This window comes from Erinaceus europaeus, chromosome X (genome assembly GCF_950295315.1).
Source record: "Erinaceus europaeus chromosome X, mEriEur2.1, whole genome shotgun sequence".
Taxonomy (NCBI): Eukaryota; Metazoa; Chordata; class Mammalia; order Eulipotyphla; family Erinaceidae; genus Erinaceus; species Erinaceus europaeus.
Genome location: NC_080185.1, coordinates 124745881 through 124771187, shown reverse-complemented (window position 1 = coordinate 124771187; position 25307 = coordinate 124745881). Strand labels below are relative to the sequence as shown.

General features: G+C 41.4%; 1 protein-coding gene across 4 annotated transcripts in view; it reads left to right on the top strand.

Annotated features, from left to right (window-relative positions):
* The first annotated feature begins 967 nt into the window (after nucleotides 1-967).
* Nucleotides 968-25307, top strand: part of FRMPD4 (FERM and PDZ domain containing 4) — a 635847-nt gene continuing 611507 nt past the window's right edge. Inside the window, exon 1 of one of the 4 annotated variants that reach the window (XM_060183062.1) lies at nucleotides 968-1280. In XM_060183062.1, coding sequence (XP_060039045.1) covers nucleotides 1249-1280 — 32 coding nt within the window. In that variant the 5' untranslated portion in view covers nucleotides 968-1248. Of the gene's footprint in view, nucleotides 1281-1784; nucleotides 2475-25307 lie in introns of those variants that run through there. The other 3 variants (XM_060183063.1, XM_007517468.3, XM_007517467.3) reach the window with 3 other exon arrangements.

Below are 25307 nucleotides of genomic sequence, written 5' to 3'. Positions count from 1 at the left end.
ATTATATAATGCTCTGGTGGGTGATAAGCGCCATGGAAACAAGAAAAAAATAAGAGACAGTTAAGAGGGCCTTGGAGTCCAGGGTGTGGGGCCTTGGAATTTTAAATTGGCTCTTTAGACATGGCTTTTTGGAAGTAATATTTATGCAGACGTGATGGGGTGAGGGAGTTGGCCCTGCAAATATCTCAAGATCACCAGAGGCTGGGGGAACAAACTTTGCAAGGAGCCTTGGGAGGTACCTGTAGAACTGGGAGGTAGGTTAGAACTCCAGGGGCCCAGTAAGAGAGGGGGTGGGGGAAGTGGAGGAGTCTTGGAGGGGGGCAGGGAGGCGAAGCGCCAGGCTTCTAGGGTCCTGCTGGTCAGTGTGCCACATTCGCTCCCAGGAGAGGGGAGAGTTTTTTTGTAAAGTTCAAATCAGAACAAGTGGCCTTATCTGATCCAAATTTAAAATGTGTGTCTCTATCTAGTGCACTGACAGTAGTTTGAGGCTTAACATACAAGACCACTCATTTAAAAAAATGCCTTACTTATATAACAGTTGTCTTGGCACTCATAAGTAAAAGTGCCTTTAAAATCATAGAACACAATGACGACCCAAACTGGAATTGTTTTGCATAAACAATAGGGAGTTTAAAAGCTGAAGTCCCTCTCGCCTCCTCTGATTCACTAGTAAGCCCTCTTGTGAAATTAAACCAATCTGTCTATACGAAGCCAGAGGAAAATTTGTTCTGTTTATTTTTATATAATGTAATTCCATGCCTGAGTTTCAAATCATGTTCATTTTTCAGACTGTTCCTGGCTTTACATTTAATTTTCGAAAGCATGTCTTTTAAAAAGTGGAAACGCTAGGCTTGAATAGTGAAGACTTTAAATCCAGCAACAGATCAGGCGAGGAGCTGAAGTCTGGGAACTTTAAACCTATTTCCTTTTCCCTAATCCCCTTGGTGAGCTAGAAGCATGCTGACCAGCTCCTCCAACATTTCGGGGGGTGGCAGCCTTTCTCTGCGGTGGCTCTGCCAGCAGGTGAACGCTTCTGGGTGGGAGAACACACACTTTGTGCAGCCATCTGACCTTCAGAGAGTCTAGGGAGAAATTGTAGAGGGTTTTGGAGACTAGGCCTTGAGACTCTTAGAAAGAGCGCCAGAGAGGGGGCCCAGAGAAGCCGGAGCCTTCAGGAGACAGCGCTTAGTTCATGGAGAGGGGTGACTACCCAGGGTAATTATGTAAAAGGGAACGCTGGACTTCTAAATGGCTGCAACTTGGAGTTTACTCTGCCTGAGGTGAGTGTTTATGTTTCTGTGCTTTTGTTTTTTGAGCAAGATTTGTTCCCCTTTTCCATCCACCCTCTGCTCTATTTGAGAAAGCAGCTCGCTCTGCCCGCCCCCGCCCATCTTCTCGTCCCCCATACTCTTCCTGCTCAGGCGGAGCCGGGACCCTCCTCTCCATACGTCCCCGTGAGAAGCGGCTGTATACCACCCCTACCCCACCCCCTGGCCTCGGATCCTAATTTTATCATTTCTCCGACGCTCCTCGGGTGTTATGTTCAAAGACACACCTTCCCTGCTACCCCCGTTGTCAGGTCTCACCCCGGCGCCTCGGAGGAGGCGGTGGGAACTCCGAGCTCCGAGCCAAGCCCTCTACGCCAAGCTCTCCTTCCCCGTCCCTTTCCCCTACCTCTTCCTTCCCCCTTCCTCTTCCCCTTGACGGCCGCCCCAGCCACCACCAGCTCTGCCCCGCCCGGCCGCTAGTTTCGTGGATGGAGGGAACCCAGAGCCCAGGCATTGGGCAACCTGCGCTGGCTCAGCGCTCCTCTGTCTTGGGGAGGAAGGGGTAGCGTCCGTGGTCCCCGGCGTGCTCCGGACTGCTGGATCAGATCAGGAGGCGCCCGCAGCGGGTGGCAGGAGAGTCCCCCCCCTCGCGGGTGGGGGCGGGGTGGGGAAGGAGGCAGGGAGGCAGCTGCAGTGCCGCGAGGGGTGCGTGTGCATGTGCCAGGCTCGCCCGCCGCCTCCCGGCTCCGTGTGCGCTCCCGGGCGCGTGGGCAGCGGGGCCGAAGGGCTGGGTGGCAGGAGCAGCGCCCCTCGCCCGGGCCTCGCCTCCCCGGCTCGCCCGGCAGCTCCCGGCCGGGACGCACCCCGACCTCGCTCGGCGCCCCCACCCCTCGTACCCAGTCCGGTCCCTCTCGGTTGAGTTTTCCGGACGCGGCGCCCATCCATGGTCCTGCGCTGGGATGCACACGCAGCTCACGGCCGAAGGGGGGTAGCAGCCGCCGCGTCCAGGTGCCGGCTATCCCCGGCCGCCGCCACCCGCCATCGCCGCCACCACTCAGCCCCGGGGCGCGCCGAGGTCCCACTGGCCATGGGGCTGCCGCCTCTGCCGCTGCTGGCGTGAGAAGGAGCGACAGACACGCAGCGCTCAGGGCCCCCGGCTGCCTGCATGGACGTCTTCAGCTTTGTGAAGCTTGCCAAGCTCTCGAGGTAGGAGCCGCGCCGGTTCATTTGCACCCAGGGCCGCTGCAGCGGGCAACTTGGGGCTTGGTATTTCGGGAGGCTCTGGTAGAAGCCAGAGCTGAAAGCAGCAGCTTGGCTTGAGAGCTAGCGAGCACGGGGCCTGGGTCTGCAGTGTTCAACTTGGTATCCCCAAGTGCAGACCACGCACACACAGATACACAAGCCCGCAGGCGCGCACACACCAGTGTTCATGCCAGTTTGTTTTCCCATAGGAAAAGCCCAGTGGTGCTTGGGCTCACATGCATAATTCAGGACTAAGAGAAGATGGTTGTAATTGCTACTCTCAGGCTAGACAAAAGTCCTTAGAGCTTGGGGACTTGCTTTCTGTGCAGGAGTGACGGAAGTGGCCCCCTCTCCTATCTTAAAACTAGACACCCCCAACACAGCCTGTAGGTTGACCCCAGTACCAGTCAGGTGCTCCCAGCAGTGACCTAGATGTTGAAGTCATGTAGATAGAAGATAGAGGCCATTAGCCTTTGCTGGGTTTCCTGTGTGGTCCTAAACATTGCAAGATTTGGAAAATTGTTTGCAAGTAGCCATGTTGTTGAAACCAAAGAAAAAGAATCAGTTCTGGCAGATTTCTGGGATGGTGCTGACACAGAGGGTCATCTCCACTTTTTGGTCACGTAGACACCATCTTCCCACCTAGGTCTTCATCCCACTTTGCTTCCAAAGTCTTCTTTATCTAAGTCAGGAAGTAACATCTGTGCTTCTTGACATGAGGAATTTTAGAAAATCATACCCCACCTTCTCTGTCCAAGTCTTTTTTAGAACTGGTTTTCTTCCAAGGAGGTCTTGAGAGCATTTACCACCATGCCCTAGAAGGTAGACAGTAGGGCTTTTTCCAGGATGCAGCTTAGATTACTTGCAATACCAAAAGAATAATTTTACATTTTCCTTCCTCAGTGTCAGGATGGGATGTCTTGATTACATCAGGCAAGAGTGAGCAGCTTCAGGTAGTCAGCAATATATGTTGATTTTGCTTAGCTAAATTAGAGTTGGGCCATTTCAGAAATGTTCAGCATGCACCTTGCCATTTAAATGTGCAGCATCCTTGAGTCTTTATCTGCTTTTCTGGCTCATCTCTGTTTTCCTTCTCTACTCACTTGGGTGAGTACATTTCTCCCGGGAAAGGACCCCAGAGTAACTTGGCTCTGCTAGACAGGAGGTAGAAGGGTGGTGGATAAATACATCTGTCTTTGGAGCAGCCCATGCTGAGGTATTGCCCAGAGACAAGAGGAGATATATTTAGCAGTGGATGGTAATAATATGGCAAATTGTTTGGCTTAGCCACATCTACTGTCCTAACTTCCTGTAGGCTCCACTAATGACTGCTCTAAAAACAACTGTCAAATAAGGAACCGTAGGTGGGGCAGGGGACACTGTGGCCAACAATTCAGTTGGTGCCTGGTGCCCTCTGTATGATGGATAGAGAGCTTGTCAAAGGGAAAGAGAAGTTCAGCCAAGAGTACAAAGTTGCCAAAAGACGTTTGAGTGGCCTTAAATGCTCAAAATGACAAAGTTAGCACACCATTTAGAGTCTACATTTAGTCCTATTCAACTTTGGAACTTGGAAGAGGACAGTGTTACGTGTCCGTGAAAAGCTGTTTTATACTTCTTTTCCTAAATTCTAGGATCCGTTCGTGATAGTCACACATCAAAGTCTTGGCAATCCCAAGCCAGGCTGTGGGGAATTATGTCTTATTTTAAAGAGAGGCCAAAATTTAGTAAATGAGTGTGAATTTCACTTTCTATCCTTGATGTGATCCAAATGCAGTCTTCATCCTAAAGAGAGAAACTGCACATGTTCTGAGCTTATGTGCTATGAAGAAATCTTCCATTCGTCAGAATTCTTCTTAGCCCTCAGTGTGCGCCCAGTGATGGTACCCAGACTCGAACAGAAATGCCTTCAGAGGGTCATAGGCTTGCAGGAACATATGTTTACAGTTGCTTATTTCTGCCTTTGAAGGGATAAAGTCTTGTGTATTTACTTTAAACACTGTTACAGAAATCAAGTTCTTTTCTCAAAGGTGAAGTGTGAAAGTGCTTACAGTGCAGGATTTTCCTGATTTCAGAATGGATAATCTTCCTAGAGGATTTAGCTTTAGTCAATGTAGTTACTTGAGTGCTTAAAATTCTGTTGATTTAGAAGTGAGATCACATATTTACCCTGGACCTTGGCCGTGCCTTTGTTTCCCAAGAACTTGGGTTTCTAAACTAAATACTAATTCAGAAATCACTTGCTGTAGAGAACATCCCTGATATTTGCTAAATGTCTTATGTGCAAGTAAAGAGAGTGATTTATAGAGAAGTACAAGGGAATAGCAATCCACACTGGAATTACTAAACAGCATAGTTTGATTTTTAAAAATACCTATGCCTGATCATTTGTTCCCAGAAACCGTGCCCTTTTCTAATCCTGTGAGATAGAATTTCACGTGTCCCTTAACCCAGCACTATCTTATGATCACTGTTAAACAAAGCCAAAAAATGTTGCCAGCCATTGGGATAGTTGGCAACTTGGGACTCTACATCATCTTGTGTTCTGACCCTTGATTGCATCCACCCTGGGTAACACAATGCACCATGACTTTGTATGATGTTTTTTTTTTTCTTATTCTTCTAATTTCATGGTTATTAAATTGCTTGATAGTTTACATGAAATTTTACTTCACTGTTTCCTTGGCAACAGCTATATATCATTTTCCATCCTTGTAGATGGGAGCATTATGGGCGATTACTTTATCAACCAGTAATGGTATAAAAACAGGTATATATGTTTATTGTATCCACTGGATCATTTGTAAAGCACTTTTCTTTCACATGTTTATAGAAGAATGCACTTTGGTAGAAAAGCATATGATTACTCCCTTTCACCTGAAGGAAGTGATTTGAAACTCAAAACTCACTGGGGTGTTATTAAACTGAGTGATGTGTTCATGAACTGAGAAGTCTGACTACAGCTCCTTTCCTTGACCAAAATGGCATAGTGTATGATAATGACTGGGTCCCGACTATGAATATGAAGAATCTCTTCTGTAGTAGCAGGTAAACTTGGAGGTTGATTTACTTTACATTGTCTTTGAGTTGCATGGATCATTCTGTGGTTTTGAGCAGTGATTTGTATCTGTAATGATAAAGAGTGCTAGTTTTGCTGTTTGTACTTACAAGGAAAAAAAATCAAAACTATCTTTCTAATTCCCTCAGATTTTATGTAAAACCTGTTTATAAATTACTAAACTTATATCTTTAAAAGTATTTTATTTATTTTAGTGAAAGATAGTGGTGCTGGGAATCAAACCTGGGATCTCAGAGCCTTAGGCATGAAAGTTTTTGCTTATGAATTTCTACCTGGTACCTTTGCCTTATTCAGAACTGAACATTTCCGGGGGGGGGGGGATAATGTTAAAGAAGCAATACGAAGGGTCAACTTTTTCTCTGCCTCATCTCTTTTACCCAGTAATGGCATTAATATTGCTGATGATAGCCCAGAGACAAGCAACAAGCCACCCCTCTCCAAGATTCTGGACTTGAATTTTGTCATAGGTGCTACTTGCTCACTGTCTTAGTCTTTCCAAGTTCTGCTGATTTTCTGGCTGTCAGGAGGTGAAATGATGAACAGTTTCATAACAGAACTAGATTTCTGTTTTAGGAATATTTAATTCTAGTTTCCCAGGGGCTGATATGCAGCTATGAAAGTTTACTCACTTGAAATTCTGGAGAAAGATGTCTAGTTCAGGCTATGGAGAGAGATGTCTCTTTCTCTGTCTCACTTTCTGGCAACTGAATTTTACCTCCTTACTATCTGAATCTGATAAGGATTGTCAGCTGAACTGAAACTTCCTTGTAGTTTTAAAAACAGGACCTAGAAATTCTCAGTTTCTACTTATCAACAGGAACACACACACACACACACACACACACACACACACACACACCACTGTTAAATTGTATTATTCCATTTGGAGTTTGGCATGGAAGTTTAGCTATGAGAGAGTACACATTATCGGTAACCTAGAAATGAAAGAATTCACTTAAAACAAACACACACACACACTGATTTCATACTTGACAATAGAAAATGAAAGTTATTTTGTGTTTTAAAAGATATACTTCTGAAATCTAACACCATTACTATCAATGATCTTGAACTTTGATAGCTAATCCTAGTTAGTATATAAATTCATGATTAAACCAGGGGTTGGCAAACTAGTCTGTGGGCCAAATCAGGCTTGTTCTCTGTTTTAATATATCCTGTGAGGTAAAACTGGTTAAACAATTCTTTAATGGTTCCAAAAAACAAGAGAAGAACACTAAGAAATTAAAATGCCAGTGTCCATAGATAAAATTCTAATGGAGCACAGCTATGCTCATGCATTTCTGTATTATCTCAGGTTGCATTTGCTATCCAGTAGCAAAGTTGAATGGATGTTACAGAAACCTTATGACCTACAAAGCCTGAAGTATTTACTCTCTGATCATTTCCAGAAACAGTTTACTGATCCCTGGGTTAAACAGTACCTACTGTTTTCTCTTCTTTTAATTTTCAGCACATGTGTTTGGGCATAGGTATAACCAATATGTAGAATATCAAAAATCAACAAAGCCATATACAAATTAAAGTGTAGAGAGAGATTTTAATCAGTATTATATTATTGCAATAGGGAAAGGAAGTCAGTGTGAAGTACATACAACTTTGATTTATGTTGGCTGCCTGAAAAGAAAAATTTGAAAGAAAAAGTGAGAAAACACGGAAGGATGATTTGGGACTCTGTAGAGATAGGGAAAAATGGAGAAAGGGAGCTTGGTCCATGTGAAACTCAACTTGGCACATATCAAAGTTGGACTCCTACCGTCCCACAGATGCTGGCAGATAGGTTCCCTGTCTTCAGGTATTGACTCCAAATGATAGTAAATTTGTACTTTTCAGACTTATTTATTAGTGGTAGAAGAGGAAGAGGAGAATAAGAGAATAATAATGATAGTGAATCAGGCCATCACCTTTGCATATACGGTGCTAGGAATCAAACTTAGGATCTTACACTTGCAAGTCCTATATTCTACCACTGAGCCTCCTCTCTGGTCCCTTCTTGATTCTGTTTAATAAAACATTTATTTATTTATTTATTTGCTCATTTATTTATTTATTTATTTATAGAAAGAGAAAACAGATCATTACTCTGGTACATGCAGTGACAGGGGTCAAACTTGGGACCTTGTGCTTACAATTCTAGAACTTGACTGTAGTGCTACCTCCTGGGCTGCTTTACATTCTGCAGTTAGTTCTCTTAGAGGAGTGCTTTGGGGAGCTGCGGGCATCCTATAATAAAACCTTTAGCAATTGGAAAAATCTTTAAAAATTATCTTTATTTATTTATTGGATAGGGAAAGCCAGAAATCTAGAGGGAAGGGGGAGATAAAAAGAGTCAGAGTGACACCTGCAGCCCTGCTTCACCACTCGTGAAGCTTTCCCCTTACAGGTGGGGACCAGGGGCTTGAACCCAGGTCCTTGTGCACTGTAATATGTGTGCTTAACCAGGTGCACCACTGCCTGGCCCTTAGCAATTGGAATTTAGTGGGTTTTTTTGGTCCTTCTAGGTCAGGTTTGAGACTTAATAAAGAAAGAGCTCGGATGAGCCTGGCTGTTTAGTCAGGGAATCTTTGTCAACACATGCCAAATTTGACATATTAAATACGCAAATTCACTAAAGTACATTCACAATTAATGTAAGACTTCTCATCTCAGAATTTTATTTATTTATTTTTATTTATATATAAAATGAAAATATCAACAAGACCATAGGATAAGAGGAGTACAATTCCACTCAGTTCCCACCACCAGAGCGCCATATTCTATCTCCTTCTTTGAAATATTTCCTATTTATCCCTCTGGGAGCATGGACCCAGGATCACTATGGGGTACGGACCGTGGAAGATCTGGCTTCTGTTATTACTTCTCTGCTGCACATGGTCATTGCAAGGTCGATCCATACTCCCAGTCTATCTCTATCTTTCCCTAGTGAGGCAAAGCTCTGGAGAGGTGGAGTTCCAGGACACATTGGTGAGGTCATCTGCACAGGGATGTCAGGTTGGCGTCATGGTAGCATCTGGAACCTGATGGCTGAAAAAGCATTAAGATATAAAACAGAAAACTTGTTTAATAATTAAGAACCTAAAGGCAAGAATATAGCAGATGAGTTTTGAGGTCTCCATTCTGGAAAAGGCTAGTAGGTCTATTTTAGGTCTATCCGAAGGGACCTATGGCTTTACTAATTTTTACTTAACTTTTGGACACTGGTAGTTAGAATTGAATATGATTGCCTTACTGCTGTTTGTCCTGTTGTAGACAATTTTGTATACTTGCTCTTTGGCCACTATGTTGGTCTATTTTCTTTGGACAGCTGTATATTAATGTTTACCATCCACAGGCCTTTAAATTCCTGGCTTAAAATGGACGACAAAGAAAAAAATAAGAATGGGTAGTAATACTTGTATAGCTTCAACTGACATGTGCTGGAGAACTGATAAACAAGTCCTCAGGAGAATGCCTGGTATTTCCTTACAGTGCACTTGAGCCATCTGGTCCTAATAGCTGATGACCTTCATTAATCTCTTTCCAAATGGAAAGAAAACTAGATCAGTGGATTTAATTGTAGGCAGAGGATGGAGGTAGGCAGTATTAATTTGGACTTGAGTTTAACTCTACAGTCTTAAGACATGATTGAGTACATTTTATTGAAAACCTGCAAACTATATTAAGTTCTTCATAGCAAAGACACACCAAAAGTTTGTATGCTGCCTTGGCCTCTGAGCAATTTAGGTCATTATGTACTTAAGCTGTGAAAATTATCTTGAAGAAATCTAAACCATAGTTTTAGATAACAAAGTTAACATTCCTATTTTTTTCCTGGCAAGGAGAGAAGGGTTTCCTGCCTGAAATTGTCTTTTAAAAATATATTTTTAAGTATGGTTCACAGTATTTGGCATGCGATAAGTACTCTGTACTAAATAATTAGCGGATAAAGTCACACACAATCTATTCTAATGTTTCTTGCAAACAAATGAGCACAATTTGTTTAGCTAAATTGCCATGAGCAGTAGCTAAGGGATCTAAAGGAGTACGCAAGTTAAAAAATATGGTCTGCTTTTGAACTTAGTTGCCAGAGAATAAACTTTTCATTCTGTTTTGACATTTGTAGCATTTCCCCCTTATGATTAATGGCTAAGCAGTCATCAACTTGAACTTCTAAGAATTCTGGGTTTTACTGCTGTATGCTCAACCTAATTATGATCATGCAAAATAGGTTTTATAGGTCTGTAAGTTTTTATTTTAGGAACTCCTTTTTTGAATGATAGGAAGATGCTATCAATTTTATAAAAAAATAAAAACTTTCCAAGTTTGAAAGAAAAAAAACTAATTTCTGCACAATTATACTATAAGATTTTAATCTTAATTCTGGCTATTTTAATATGTTTTAGAAATTCTATGATATTTTCTTGATTGAAAACAGTAGGATGACAATCATATGACAAAGATGCGCCTAAAGAAAACAACAGGTGAAGCCCATGTCTCAGACCTTAGGGGGACTATGGTGGTTATCCTTCTTCTTCTAGCGTTTGCCCTTCTTCCATAGCCAGTCAACAGTGTCAGGCTGAGCCTGATGTAAAGTTTCGAGACCTTCTTTGAATCTGGAGAGGTGGCAGTCGTTGACTATGTGGGTCATAGTGGTTATCCTTGAGAACCAGTAACACAGAATTTTGGTGGTGAGAGTGGTGGGAAACTATAACTCTAGTATCTTAATAGTCTTGTAAATCACTAATTCAAAATTAAAGCTAAAAATAAAATTAAAATAAGTCTATGCTAAAAATAAAAATGCAAAAAAAAGACCGCAATAGGCAAAAGTTCTTAAAATTAATGTTAAAACTTATCCAATAAACGTAGAAGTTAGTGTACTTATGTATTTAATTGGCACTTTGTTTTACTGTGGAAGACTATCATAAGGAACGTGAAGCCCTCTGACTAGTTGGGAGCAGTTGTGTCACTTTTGCATTGGATCATACATCCAACCATGGTGACTTTACAAGGGCCTCTCTAGCCAGAGAGCATATCTCTAATAAAATTCACAATCTTCACTCCTGGGCAGGGACAATTGGCAGGTCCACAGTGAATGATGTCTGGGATTGGTTTGTCATGTGCCCAGCTGATTTTTGTCTCAGAGCAATACCCCCAACTCTGACTTAGGCTGTAGTGTAGCCGACTGTACCCACCTGGATTTAGTTGACTTATATTTTTATTTATTTATTTTGCAATAGTTTTACTGCCTGTCTTTTTAAATAAAGTTTTGTTGGAACATAGCCATGCTCATTTGTTTACATATCCTCTCTGGTTGCTTTTGGCAGAGACTATATGACTTGCAAGGCCTAAGATACATGCTACTTATCTACTCTTAACAGCATTTTGCCACTCTTCCTTGAGATGTCTGCCAGTACTTAAATTCCTCTTTGGGACTACTTGTTTACCGGGTATTGGCTAACTTTACTGACAGGGGCAAGAGAGGATGAAGCTGGCATACGACAATCTTGCCAGCCCCTCTCTGGGGTTTTAACCTCTTAACACTTAGAAATCACTTGGAGGTCAGTTCAGAAATTTCTAGAATGCATAGATCTGATGCTTTCTATCCTGTCTCCAAATCCCTACTCTTTATTGCCACCCTTTTGGGATTTACTTCTTTTCCCTTAGATGCTGTAATTCTGAATATAATTCTTGCCATTTTTCTTTTTCTCTCATTAACTTTCTATTTTTTCTGTAATTTCCTATTTAGCATTCATTGTGCATTGAAAACTTCCCCCCACTTACCTCTAGATATGCTGAAACTTTTTAAAGTCCTAAACTGTATCATACCTCTGAACACTTAGAACACTATTCTGTCTGGAACAATATTTAACCCCTACCACCACCTTTCCACCTAGAAAACTACCATTTGTCTTTTGTATTTTAGTTTTAAATCTAAACTTGCTCCATGTAACCTTCTCCAACATTCCAATCCTGGATTCAATGACTAGATTGGCATCTATTTTCAGTTAAGATAATCTAACTGCTTTATTAGACAAACCAAACCCCTTAACTTTTGTGCCTGATTTCTTGTTTACTTGAACCCCCACACAACTATTTTCCTGATGGAGTGAGCACACACTGATTCAGAGAGCCTGAAAAGGTGGTTCTCTCAACTTCAATAAGACATTCAAAGTTGCCCTGCCCATCAATATTCAGCTGACATATGAAGAGAGATAAATGGGGAAGACTGGATGGGAAGTTGTGAAGGGCCAATCCTGGAACTGAAGTTTCTCATTCTACCCACACTCCATAAATCAGAGCCCTGGCCATATCTAAGAGCCAGTGGGGAATTTAATCTCTGCTAGGCATTGAGTTCCCAACCTTTTTCATAACCTTCACAGAGGGGTAGGCTGCACTTTTATTCCCATTTCTGAAACTTTCTCTGAAACTAAGCTTTTCTATAGGACATTACAATTTCTCCTACTAGAAGTGGAGTGTCCTCCCCTGTGTCATTGCTGATGGGCTTTAGTTCCTCCAGCATGGACAGGAGTCAGTGTCAGTTTTGGTAGGTGATCTCAAGAGGCAGGGATATATATATATATATATATATATATATATATATATATATATAGGGAGAGAGAGAGAGAGAGAGAGAGAGAGAGACAATGCCATCCTACAAACCTCTAAGCATGAAAACAAATGCTGATTGTTAGATGTCACTAAGTTTGGGGGAGTTTGTTATGAGGTACTATTGTGGCAATAGCCAACGGGTACAGATTGTCTTATAACTGAATCCAGTTTGAGATGGTGTCTCATTTATGAGCTCTTTAAGGTCAAAGCCCCTTTCTGTTAAACCTCTTTGGCTCATAGAAGATATTAAGGAGTATTTGGTGGATTATAAATGAGTCAGAATGAAACCATCATTCTACATAATGTCAGGTACTGATTATCAGAGATATGTCTGCTTCTTCACTTAATGAAACCCATCGGGCTGCTCCTGAATTTTAGAATCTGCTTCTTGTGCTCATTTATTGCGCCTGTCGGACACTTGTGGTGAATTACCATCTACGCTACTGCACAGGGTCCAGTTTACATCTGGACCCAGATATTATTCTCACGTTTGCTTTCTTTTCCTTCCTTTCAGTCCTGAAAGTGCTAGCTTTCTCCAACAATACATACTGTGTCTCTTCTGCCAGGAGAGAATTTTCTATAACATTTGCAATATATTAAACATTTTAAAATAAAGGTTTTGTATATTTGTGATATAAAAGAACCCATGATCAGGGAATCTTGCATGGGAAAAGGAAATAAGGATCTCAAAAGTAGAATAGTCACTATACAAAAAAAAAAATTGTCTTTTTAAAGTGCATATGTCTGACCCACAATTAGTTTTTATATTTATCTTTTAAAACATCACACCAAATGACCAAATTTTAAGAAGTAGGTCTATAAAAACCTCTCTTAAAACATTCATGGAGAGGGGTCAGGTGGTGGTGTACCTGGTTGAGCACACATGTTACAATGTACAGGGACCCAGGTTCAAGCCCCTGGCTCTCCTCCTCCATCTGTAGGGGGAAAGCTTTGCAAATGGTGAAGCAGTACTGCAGGTGTCTCTTTGTCTCCCCTACTCTCAATCTCCCCCTTTACTCTTGATTTCTGACTCTCTATCCAATTAATTAATTAAACATTTAAAAAATCGTCGAGAAACTCCAGTGCTGTGGTGTTTCTCCATCCCTGTCTCTTTTTATCTGAATGAAAAAGTCATCACAGGAATGTAAGATCCTGCATGTTTGAGTTTCTGGCTCCACACACACAAGAGATCAAAATTTTAAAATAAAATTAGAATGATCATGCAGTACAGAGGCATTATGGAGAAAAATTACCAAGAAATGATCTCTATTAAGTTAACAGCAGAGATCTTTTTATATTTAGTTAGAAATGCTAAGTCAAAAAGCTTTTAATAGGAGGGAGGAGTGAATGTAATGTTTTTCTGTGGTTGTATAAAAACAATTAGAAGGATGCACAAGCCCCCCCCCATAATGATATTTCACTCTGTAAAGTAGGGTGCAGAAGTTTACATGTGAGAGGGACTAAGTAGACAGAGACATGGGTAAGTTCCCTTGTTCTCTTCTACACTTTATATTTATAGATATTTTTGCTTTTTAATTCAAGGAATATATAAACAATAAACAGATAATTTGATTTTCAACACAGTTAATAGAATGCTCCATAAATCCAAGGGTCTGAACAAAAATATCAACAGGCTTCAGCATGCTTGTCTTTTCTGGTTGTAAAAGTAAGTTAGCTGCATTGTAAAAGGTTTTGATAATACAGGATATGCAAAGGAAGAAATACATATGTAAAATTCTACTGATATATTATCATTACCGTTTTTCTATATTTCGTTTAGCCTTTATATCTAATTTGCATAGTGGCTATCATACTTGGCATACTTAAACTTTATAAAATATTGTTTCTGTGTCATTAAAGTTCTTTTCTGGGGGTCGGGTGGTAGCACAGTGGGTTAAGTGCACGTGGTGCAAAGCGCAAGGACCAGCGTGAGGATCCCAGTTCGAGCCCTCGGCTCCCCACCTGCAGGGGAGTCACTTCACAGGCGGTGAAGCAGGTCTGCAGGTGTGTATCTTTCTCTCCCCTTCTCTGTCTTCCCCTCTCTCCATTTCTCTCTGTCCTATCCAACAATGAACGATATCAACAACAACAATAACCACAACAAGGCCAACAAAAGGGGGAAAAATGGCCTCCAGTAGCAGTGGATTCGTGGTGCAGGCACCGAGCCCCAGCAATAACCCTGGAGGCAAAAAAAAAAAAAATTCTTTTCTGTATAAGTATTGTGCACTAACCAGTTGCGCCACTGGAGCTCCAAAAATTCCTTTCTAACAATGTATTTCTAAAATATTTATTTATTTGATAGTTTCAGGCCTAACATCCAAATCCTTGATCCATCTAGAGTCTACTTTTGTGTGTGGTGAAATGTAGTGGTTCCATTTCATTCTTCTGCACATTTCACCCCCGTTTTCCTAACATCGTTTGTTGAAGAGACTTCTTTTTCCTCCATTTAATAGTTTGGGCCCCCTTGTCAAAAGTTAGGTGCCCATTGGTGTGGGAACTTATTTCTGGGATTTTTATTCTATTTCACTGCTCGTGTGTCTATTTTTGTTCTAATACTAGGCAGTTAAGTTTACATAACTATATAGTATATACTATAGTTGAGATAAAAGAGTGTGGTACTTCCGGTTCTATTATTTTTTTCCCAAGATTGCTTTAGCTATTCTAAATATTTTCTGGTTCTAGTTAAACTTTTGTAGCTTCAGTTTTATTATATTAAAAAATTCATGGGCTCTTGATGGAGACTGCATTAAATATGTATATGGCTCCGGGTAGAATAGTCGCTTTGATGATGTTGTGTCTTCTGATCCATGAATATGGGATATCTTTCTACTTTGTATCTATTTCCTTGAATATTATACAAAACTTTAACTTCTTTTGTTAGGTTTCTTCCTAGATATTTTATTGTTTTTGCTGCTACAGTGACAACAGATGAGTGGCTTAGAAGGTTATGGTATATATACAAAGTGGAATACTACTCAGCTATTAAGAATGATGAATTCACATTCTTCATCTCATCTTGGATAGAGCTTGAAGGAATCATGTTAAGTGAGATAAGACAGAAAGAGAAGGATGAATATGGGATGATCCCATTGATGGGCAGAAGATGAAAAATAAGAACAGAAAGTAGAAGTTGGACTGGATTTGGTGTATTGAACCAAAGTAAAGGACTCTGGGGGCGGGGAGGGTGTCTTTCAGGTCCTGGGACATGATGGTGGAGGAGGACCTAGGCTGGGGGTCAGAGTGTTTTGCAGAAAACCTGAAAAATTTTACACATGTACTACAACTGTATTTACTCTAAACCATTAATCCCTCCAACAAAAACATTTTAAACATTGTTTATTTTTTAATGGGGGTGGGAACCAAAGTAATACCCTATCATATACAGTGCTGGAGATCAAACCCAGAACCTCAGGTACTCAATGTAACTGCCTTTTCTTGCTGAAACACCTGCCAGGCTACAACTTTTTTTTTTTTTATTGTGGGATTAATGGTTTATAGTCAACAGTAAGATACAATAGTTTGTACATATGTAACATTTCTCAGTTTTCCACATAACAATTCAACCCCCTCTAGGTCCTCCTCTGCCCTCATGCTCCAGGACCTGAACTCCCCACCCCCCATGCCAGAGTCTTTTACTTTGGTGCCATACACCAAACCTGGTCCAAGTTCTGCTTTTTTTTTTCTTCTTATTTTTCAACTTCTTTTTCTCGTTACTGTTAGTTATTTAATAATTGTAGACAAGATTGTGAGATAAGAGGGGTACACTTTAATTATATTTCTAAGCTTCCATTATTTTACCATAGATAGAGAAGCAAATTCTAAAAAAAAAATAAATAAATGCATCGATGAGGACTTGGGGTATTGCTAAATGTTAAAATGCAAGATTTGCATGCCTGAGACCTGAGAGGTTACAGAATTGATCCCTAGAACCAGCAGAAGAAAGAACTGAGCAGTAATCTAGCTCCCTCCTTCCCTCCCATAAAATCAGTTAATCTTAAAAAGAGGACTGCAGGTTCTGGGTGGTGACACACCAGGGTAAGCACACATGTTACCATACACAAGGACCTAGGTTCAAGTTGCTGTTCCCTACCTGCAGGGGGGACACTTCACGATTGGTGAATCAGGTCTGCAGGTGTCTTTCTCTCTCCCTCTCTATCGGTCCCTCCTCTCAATCTCTCTCTGTCCTATCAAATAAAATAGAAAGAAGAGAAAGGAAAAAATGGCCACCAGGAGTGGTGGATTCATAGTGTTGACATCAAGCCCCAGTTAACTCTGGTGGTGGGGGTGGGGGGGGAGAAAGAGAGAGGGAGGGAGGGGGAGAGGGGGAGAGAAATCATCTTTGAGGATTTAGATTTAAATACTATGGAGATGGCTGACTCGGTAGAGTGCACACTTTACAATCTATGAGGACCAGGGTTTGAACACTCAGGCACCAGCCACATGGGGGCACCGTGCAAAGGGGAAGTCTCACTAGTGGTGAGGCAGTGCTGTGGTATTTTCTCTCTTCTCTTGCTCTCTCTCTCTCTCTCTCTCTCTCTGTCTCAAGTAAAACTCTTATATGTGATAAAAATTCTTTCTTGTAAAGTACAATTGAAATTTCTGGTTTGTAAAAATCATGATAACTTATTAGCAAATTCATATATGATAAAAATGAATATAACATCATATAAAACATCTCTTTAGTATAAAACTCTGAAGCGAAATTCCTTGAGGCTTTCTTCCCCCCATCAGAGTTATTGCTGCAATTCAGTATCTGCACGGTGACTACACCAGTCCTGGTGGCCATTGTGGTTCCCGCACTCCACCACTCTTTTTTTTTTCTGATAGAGAAATAAAGAGAAAGAGTGAGAGAAAGTCTACAGCACTACTCCGCCACTCCTGAAGTTTCCCTGATATAAGTGGGGACCAGTGGCTTGAGCATAGTAACGTGCGCTCTACTGGATGCACCACTGCCCAACTCTAATTCTTCCTGTTTTTATAACTAGGTTGTGTTTTCTGTGATAGGAACATAAACAGAAAAAAATACTTTTGTCCACAACTATTCCTCAACAAGGAATGTGTAACATATATTTTAAAACTTAAATTTATTAATGCTCATAGCAGTATTAGAAATCTTATTCTCTGATAACTCTTGGATGTGAGGGCAATCTGGCTATGACATCTGTCACCCCATTGATCGCCAGGGCTGATTCGGCTGATCTGGCTGGCTGGGCGGGTGTCCCCTTCCTCCCTCAGGGCTCCATGTGCATCCCTCCCGAAGCTGCGCGCTGGTCAAAGAGGACAGCCTTCCCCGAATAGAGACAGACCGACCAGCCTTTAGTAGCTGCGCTCCCTTGCTAGAACCTCCAAACAAGCTCTATGATAACCCTTTCACCAAAGGGTACAACTTGGTGTTACTTGGAGAGCCACATTCTGGGGATTCATTGATGGATGTTTCCTTTAGAACTGTTATTGGATTATGATGCCATTAGTTCATAATTTGGCTTTCCAGTTGAGATCATGTTGACAGGCTGAAGAATAGAGTGCTATTTAACTAAGTTGATGGAAACCATGTAGGAGGCAATAAAGTGCCTAATCCTTCTCTACTGGCTAGTCCTTCAGTTCATCTCACTTTAGTGTTCACATGGCTGTGCATAGTTCAATGCACTGCCAAGTATCTGGAATATAGCAGTGCATTTAATCAAATAGTCTAGCTACTATAGGTATATGTGGCTAACATTATCTGAAGATCATTGGAACACAAGAAGATACATGCACAAAACCACACTGGTACTAATTTGTGGCTTTATTGTTAACCTAGGAATCTTCAGATTTTTTCCTGTGTCTTACATCAGGACCAGCATAGTAGTCTGCGTCACCTGTGGCCCAAATCCAACCTTTTGCCTGTGTTTACATGAAATTAAGATAATTTAACTATTTACTTGTATTTTGATGAGAGACATCGATGTCAGGGGTCAAACCCAGCACCACATTTCTCATATTTGTTTTGAAGTATGTTTGTTTTAAAGGCACACTCTTGTTTGTTCTCGGTTTGGTTTGGGTTGTTTTGTTTTGCTTTGTTTTGTTTTTGTCCTCATTAGGGCTTCACTGCCTCAGGCTGACTTTTTCAGATAGAAAGACAGAGACAGAAACAGGGAGAGCAGGAGAAACTGGATAACACCAAAGTGCAGTAGGGGCCTTCCTTGGGTCGCGCACATGGCAAAGCAAGCACCTTCCCGAGTGAGCGAGCTATCCTGCTAGGCCAGCACATTCTTTTTGAGAAAAGTATTTGTTGGGACCCGGGATATGGGGAGTATAACACAACTGTTCCCCAACAGACTTTTTTTTTTGCCTGAGGCTTGGAGATCCCAGGTTCAGTCTCCAACACCACCTTACTCCAGAGTACGACATGGGAAGATGAGAAATTGTTTCCGTGTGTCAACTACTTACTGAAAACCATTAAGCCCCCTAAAAACATGATAAAGCATGTTTATTTTCATCAGAATCCTGTGCTTTAACACACTAAGGTATCTCCCCAGTCCAGGGCCTACAGATAAGGCCTGATTGACTGAGAGTGGCTTAAATATTAGCATATTCCTAAAGGTTTCTGCACAGCAAGAGAAACCACTACCCAAACAAAGAGACCTCCCACAGAATGGGAGAAGATCTTTGTATGCTGTACATTAGACAAGAGGCTAATACCCAAAATATATAAAGAACTTGCCAGACTCAGCAACAAGAAAACAAATGACCCCATCCAAAAATGGGGAGAGGATATAAACAGAGTGGTTTGGGCTTCAGTGACTCAGGCTCCTTCCTTCTTTCTGCTCACTAGCTTCATACTTGTGACCTTGTGGCCATGAATGGGTGCTGTAGCCCCAGGCATCATAGAATCATGTGATTGGGTTCAGAGATAGGAGCCAAGCCTGTTGTGGGCACTTTCCTGGTGTGTATTTGTCATGGTGGAGCATATTCCACAGAAGCTGGGGATCTGATCTTCTCTTCCTTGAGTGCAATAGCCATGCCCTGGGAAGAACAAGGGGATGTTCACTTCTGATTCACCTTCCCAGAGAACTAGTAGAAAATAAATGAGTGTGGCTCTGTCCTGATGTTTTGTTGACAGAAAGCAGGTGGTGGGCTGTATTTAGTCTATGCATCATGGTTTTGTTCATCGCATATTGCAAGCCTAAACTAACCACAGATGATTTCCCTTACTAGGCATATGTAGGGAGTTGGGCGGTAGTGCAGCGGGTTAAGCACAGGTGGCACAAAGTGCAAGGAGTGACGTAAAGATCCCAGTTCGAGCTCCCGGTTCCCCACCTGCAGGGGAGTCGCTTCACAGGCGGTGAAGCAGGTCTGCAGGTGTCTATCTTTCTCTCCCCCTCTCTGTCTTCCCCTCCTCTCTCCATATCTCTCTGGCCTATCCAACAACAACAAACAACAACAACAGTAAACAAGGGCAACAAAAGGGAATAAATAAATAAATACTTTTTAAAAGTTAAGAAAGATGAGACACTATGATGATTCATGATCAGGAACTCTGCTATGAAGTTTCTGGAATATTTTCCCACACTTGCATAAAGGAATCATGGAAAGAACATGATTCTTTAGCTCTTTGTATTATCTCCCCAACCTAGAAAACACATTTTTAACTATAGGTCTTCAGTTTTAAAAATATCAAAATACGAGGACTGGGCAGTAGCGCAGCAGGTTAAGTGCACATGGTGCAAAGTTTACGGACCCGGTTCAGGATCCCAGTTCAATCCCAGCAGCACCATTAGTTAGAGCTGAGCTTTAGCTTTAAAGTGTCTTCCATTCTTACCCAGTGTGCACACACACAGGTACATTAATTTAAACAGTAGTTTCTCAGAATAATGGGTTGGATACCATCAACGTTTTTCTGTTTTATCCTTTTTCATTTGAAAATTCTGCTGTCCACTGATGTAATTCATGATCTCCCCACCTACCCACCAATAAGTTGAAGCTCATCTTGGACAAACACTAGGGTGATAGGTGTGTGTGTGTGTGTGTGTGTGTGTGTGTGTGTGTGTGTGTGTGTTTTCTTCTCCTGGAAACTCTCCACTCTTCTTGGAACATCACTCATTTCTCTTCCTTTGGGAACGTGCCCTTCCCTTGCCAAGCATAATATACTACCATGGCTGTTGATCATAGTCTTTGTGACCCAGACTGAACTAATGAGAGTTACTTCCCAGCATTGGTTGAACTTGCATCAGCAAGATAGAACTTTAAGAATAGCAGCTCATAGCTCCCTGTAACCATAATTGCTAGTCCCATGGGACCTCTAGCTAAACACCCAGGTCATCATCTAGTGAGAGGTTGGGAGAGCCCCTCATTGTGTCATACTAGAGTTTAGTATACCTTGGTGGGTCTATTCATACTGGACGATCTTTTGGCTATGTCTCAACTAATATGGCTTCTGTACAAAAATATTCTAAGTCATACTCACCAATGGTGAATCCCAGAGATGGCCATGCTTTGATTCCACGACAGGCTTTGACTGGCAAAGAATGTTCTCCTGCATCTGTAGTGGAGTAAAAGTAGGCATTTAAAAACAGATGGCTGTTTCTTATCTCAGAGGTGTGACTGCATTCAAATTTATTTGAAGATAAACCTACTGTGTATGTGTGCTAGGGATAGGTCGGGGAATGGACTGGTGTGTAGAAAGTAAGAGGACAAAGTGGTGAGATGGGAGGGAGATTGGACAGGGAAAGTTTTACTGAAAAGAAATGATGCTATCTATAGCAGAGAATCCCTTCTCCCCCATAATTCTGCGTGTACTCTCTAGTGTCTTTGTAAATGAGACTCCTGAAGACGGGTAGTCCTAAGGCTTAAAGTTGTTCTTAAATAGTAAATAAAAGATGAGTTGTTCGAACTGAAAGTTATTGGGCTGAAATGCAAGATGTGAAAGTAGGTAGATGTTCTCAGTAGTTACTGACATTACACTTGAAGCATCTTGTCTCTTCCTTACCCAAATGTTGACATTACGAATACAATGCATCTATCTATCCAGTGTGCCTTCTCTGAAGCTCTGTCCTAACAAAGGTAGTACAGGTTGTTTCCTTTCCTTCCCTTCCCCCTCCTCCCCTACCCCTTCCCCTTCTTCTTCCCTATTCCCTTTCTCCCTCTCTTTCTTTCTTTCTTTCTTTCTTTCTTTCTTTCTTTCTTTCTATCTTTCTTTCTTTCTTTCTATCTTTCTTTCTTTCTATCTTTCTTTCTTCCTTTCTAATAGAGAAAGAGAGGTAGGGGTCAGGGAGAAACCACAGCACTGGAGCTTCTTCCTTTAATGCAGTGGAGACTAGGCTGGAACCTGAGTCATACACACAACAGAGGAGCACACTATCCAAGTGAGCTATTTTGCTGACCCACATTATTTTCTTGCACATAATCTTTATTGAAGTGTAGTATCCATGTAAAATTAAACCATGAGACTCAATGAATTTTCTCATACTGAGTATACCTACGTAACAAGTAACCATTTCAAGAACTCTAACATGAACTGAACTCCAGTGGCGCTCCTTGAAACCCTTCCCAAAGTTAACCACTATCCTTATTTCCATCACCATAAATTAGTTTGGCCTGTCTCTGAATGTGATATAAATGGAATCATATGGATGTATCTGGCTTCTTTCATACAAGTAATGTTTATGAGACTCATCTATATTTGTGTGAAGTTGTAATTCATTTATTCCCATTGTTGTATGATATTCAATTATATGAAGATCCCCAGTTTATTTACCCATCCTACTACTATGACTGTTTGGGGGGTGTTTCCAGCTTTTACTGTAAGCATAAATGTCCTAAGTGTTCTTGGACTTGGTTTTGATGGCCATGTGTATGTGTCTATGATGCAGATTTCTGGCAGTGGGGTTTCTGACTTTGTAAATGTCTTTTGTGGCCATTCATGTTTCTGTCTCCCCTCAGTAGGCTATGAATTCCTTGAAAGATTGTCCTACTGATTGTAGCCCCTACTCTTAGCAGCAAAGATGTTTCCTAGAAGTACACAGACTGCTTGAGAACTCTGGAAAATGCCCCTGCTTTAACACCTAAACACTTAAGCTTGGTGGTCAGGGTACCTGCTTAGTGGTCAAGCACGGGCCTTGCGTGTATGAAGTTTTGAGCTTGATCCCTAGCATTGCATATGGCAGGGTGATGCTCTGTTCTCAGTCTCTATCTGTCTGTCTGTCTGTCTATCTATCTATCTATCTATCTATCTATCTATCTCTCATGAAATACATAATAAAGCCATGTGTGAGAAAGTCCTCATCTTAGGACTTCACAGTTTCTCTCAACAGCTGCTCTGGACCACACAGCCTGTCTCTGTGATTTACACTCCTCTAGGGAAGTTTGGCAATAGTGCACATTTCTCTTAGGCTGGGGAAGATTTGGAGGAGAGATACAGTCAGAGCTGCTCTAATGTAGCATATGGTGCTATTATAAAGTCAAGTAATTAAAAAAAAAACTTGACTGGTGGAGAAAATGGGTGAAGGGCACCACTTAGGACTCTCAAGAATATTGTTAGTGACATGTTTAAAAAAGATGAGAACCAAATAAAATATATTTGACAGCTTCATATAAGCTAAGTAGTTAAGTAGCACATACCTATTACGGTGCACATTCCATACTCTCTCAAGAAGCCCCGAAGTTGACTGGGGCCTGGACGGAGCTGGACGGAAGGTGTTCCCCACTCAGAGAGGTGCTAGCAGCAGCAGTGGGTGTGGGCGGTGTGGAACATGCCATGAAAGAGGAGATGTTGAGGGGTGTGTGTGTGTGTGTGTGTGTGTGTGTGTGTGTGTGTGAAAGAGAGAGAGAGAGGTCTTGTGTGACTCTGTTCAACAAGATACAGTGCTCTGAGCTCACAGTGCTTCCACATGAATAAACGCATCAGAAAAAAGGAAACCTGCAAGTACTCGCTTAGCAGTTGCACTGAAACACGTTCACGTTTGCACAGGAAGTGTGCTAGCAGGACTGACTGTCAACACCAAGTGGCCCCTATTAGTTGCAATACTGTTGGATTTTTTTGTATCTTCTTCTATGTGGGTGTTCTGGCAGGAAGTTGTTTAGCCTTATTATTCTCAAACCAGGTAGTCTCCGTCTAGGTAATTCAAGAATTGACTGTCATTTGGGAACTACTGTTGCTAGAGTGATAAGCTCATTTCTTTCTGTTTCAGGTGTGCTCCTCTGTATTCTTTTCAGAGTGACATTTCTCCTCATTGGTAATCAACACAACTCATAAATAAACCTTACTTTAATGGTTCCTCTGTGCCTTTCATTCCCTTTTATCTACACAAAGATTGCTCTCTTTTATTCCTAACACAGCTCCAAGATACAATTATCTTCTCTGAAAGGGAAGCAGAAAGTTATCACACTCTTTAGAATACCCTGTGAACAAAATAAATGGTAATTTCTGGTACAAAATAGGTCAGTTTTCTATTGTGATTTTCAGTGCCTAAAATATTAGTGTAATTATGATTAATGATAACACAAGTGCTCTTTGTGTTGCTCATCAAGAATAGTATTAGAATTACTAATAATTCTTCTAGAGTAATGTGGCTATTGTTACCATTTCCAAAAATCTGTTACTTCTAATTGCAACTGACTACAGCCCCCTTTACCACTAGTGCTACCAGTAATACCACAACTACAAGTGCTACAACAGCCACAGATGCTGCTTCTGCTACCAGGACTACCGATAAAGTGATGATGGGTTGCTGTGCCCCGGGCATCTTATCAACATTTCATTTTCACGACATCCTAGTGAGATAGATCCTACTGTTATTCCCAGTTTGCAGATGAAGAGCCTGAGGGTCTGACAGGATAAGTAAGTGACTTAACCAAGAAAAGTCCAGGTCTGACCATCGTTCTGGAGCTCCAGGTTGGACCCACCATGTTTACTGCAGAGAATGCCACTTTGATGTGCTGTCATCTTTATCTGCCCCGTGTGGTGACTTACACTCACTGCATATGGTTGTGAAATTAAAATTGTATAATTACGTACAAGTGTTAAACCACTTATAAAAAGGAGAAGAATACCCTTCTTATAACAATGATAATATCTATAGTCTTTGTCATACTTTATGTACAGAGAGTTGTGGAATCTAACAGTGACCAAGTCATTCCCAACAACGTGGGTATTATGAAAATACTTTGACCCTCTTCTCTTTTAAAATAAGAAGATTTTTGTCAATACTACCAAAGACCTTCCCAAAACCTCAAGTAACCCTCTTTCTAGAAAATAAGTCTATTATATATTCCCTTCTTTCTTCTGAACTTATGTCGGTGTTGCACATTTGTTTGTGAATTAAATGAATTCAGTCTTCCCTAAAGAATAATGGCTGTCACAGCATATCAGAGAATATGAGAGTCTGCATTGTGGAGGTGAGCTAAAATGGCAGGGAAGCCTAATTATTTCCTTCCTAGAAGAATTGGTGGAGGGCCTGATTAAAACTTCTCAGTGACATGAATAATGAATTCAAGGGCAGGAGGAAGTTTCTCATATTTAACAGTGTTTATCTAGTTGGGAACAGGGTTTAACCCAGAATTAATTCAGTCAAATTCTATGGTCCATTTTGAGTAACATTGCATCAAGCCCCCCAAAATGCTGATAGTTTCTGAAAACAAGAGGAAGAAAGAGTCCTGTAGGAACAGAGGCTTTGAAATTGTGTGGCAGCTTGGAGCAGATATGATTGCGTGAGATGTATGATTTCAAAGTCCAGATTGTCTACTCAGAATGCAATTTTAAATTGAATTCAGACTGTTCTATAAGCAGATGCAGTTGGGAGAGGGGCTTGTTTCCTGTTTATCATTTTCAGTGACATTTACAATTAGTGCCCTTGAAGCCGAGGACCATGAGTGTCAGGGAAAGTTAGTCTGTGTAGCAGTGAGTCACAGTGGTAAAAGCATATGCTTTGGGATTCACTGCCTACCACAGACACCCTGACAGCAGCATCTGTAACTTTAGTCCTAGGCCAACATGGGAAGACTCCTCTGCTTCCACCCCTAGTATGTTCCCCTCCCTGCAGTGAGCATGGCATTTCAGAAATATTCTGTCTCCATCTAACACATGATTGACTTATATTGCGAAGTTATGAAGTTTGTTATAGACTTTTCCCTCAGAT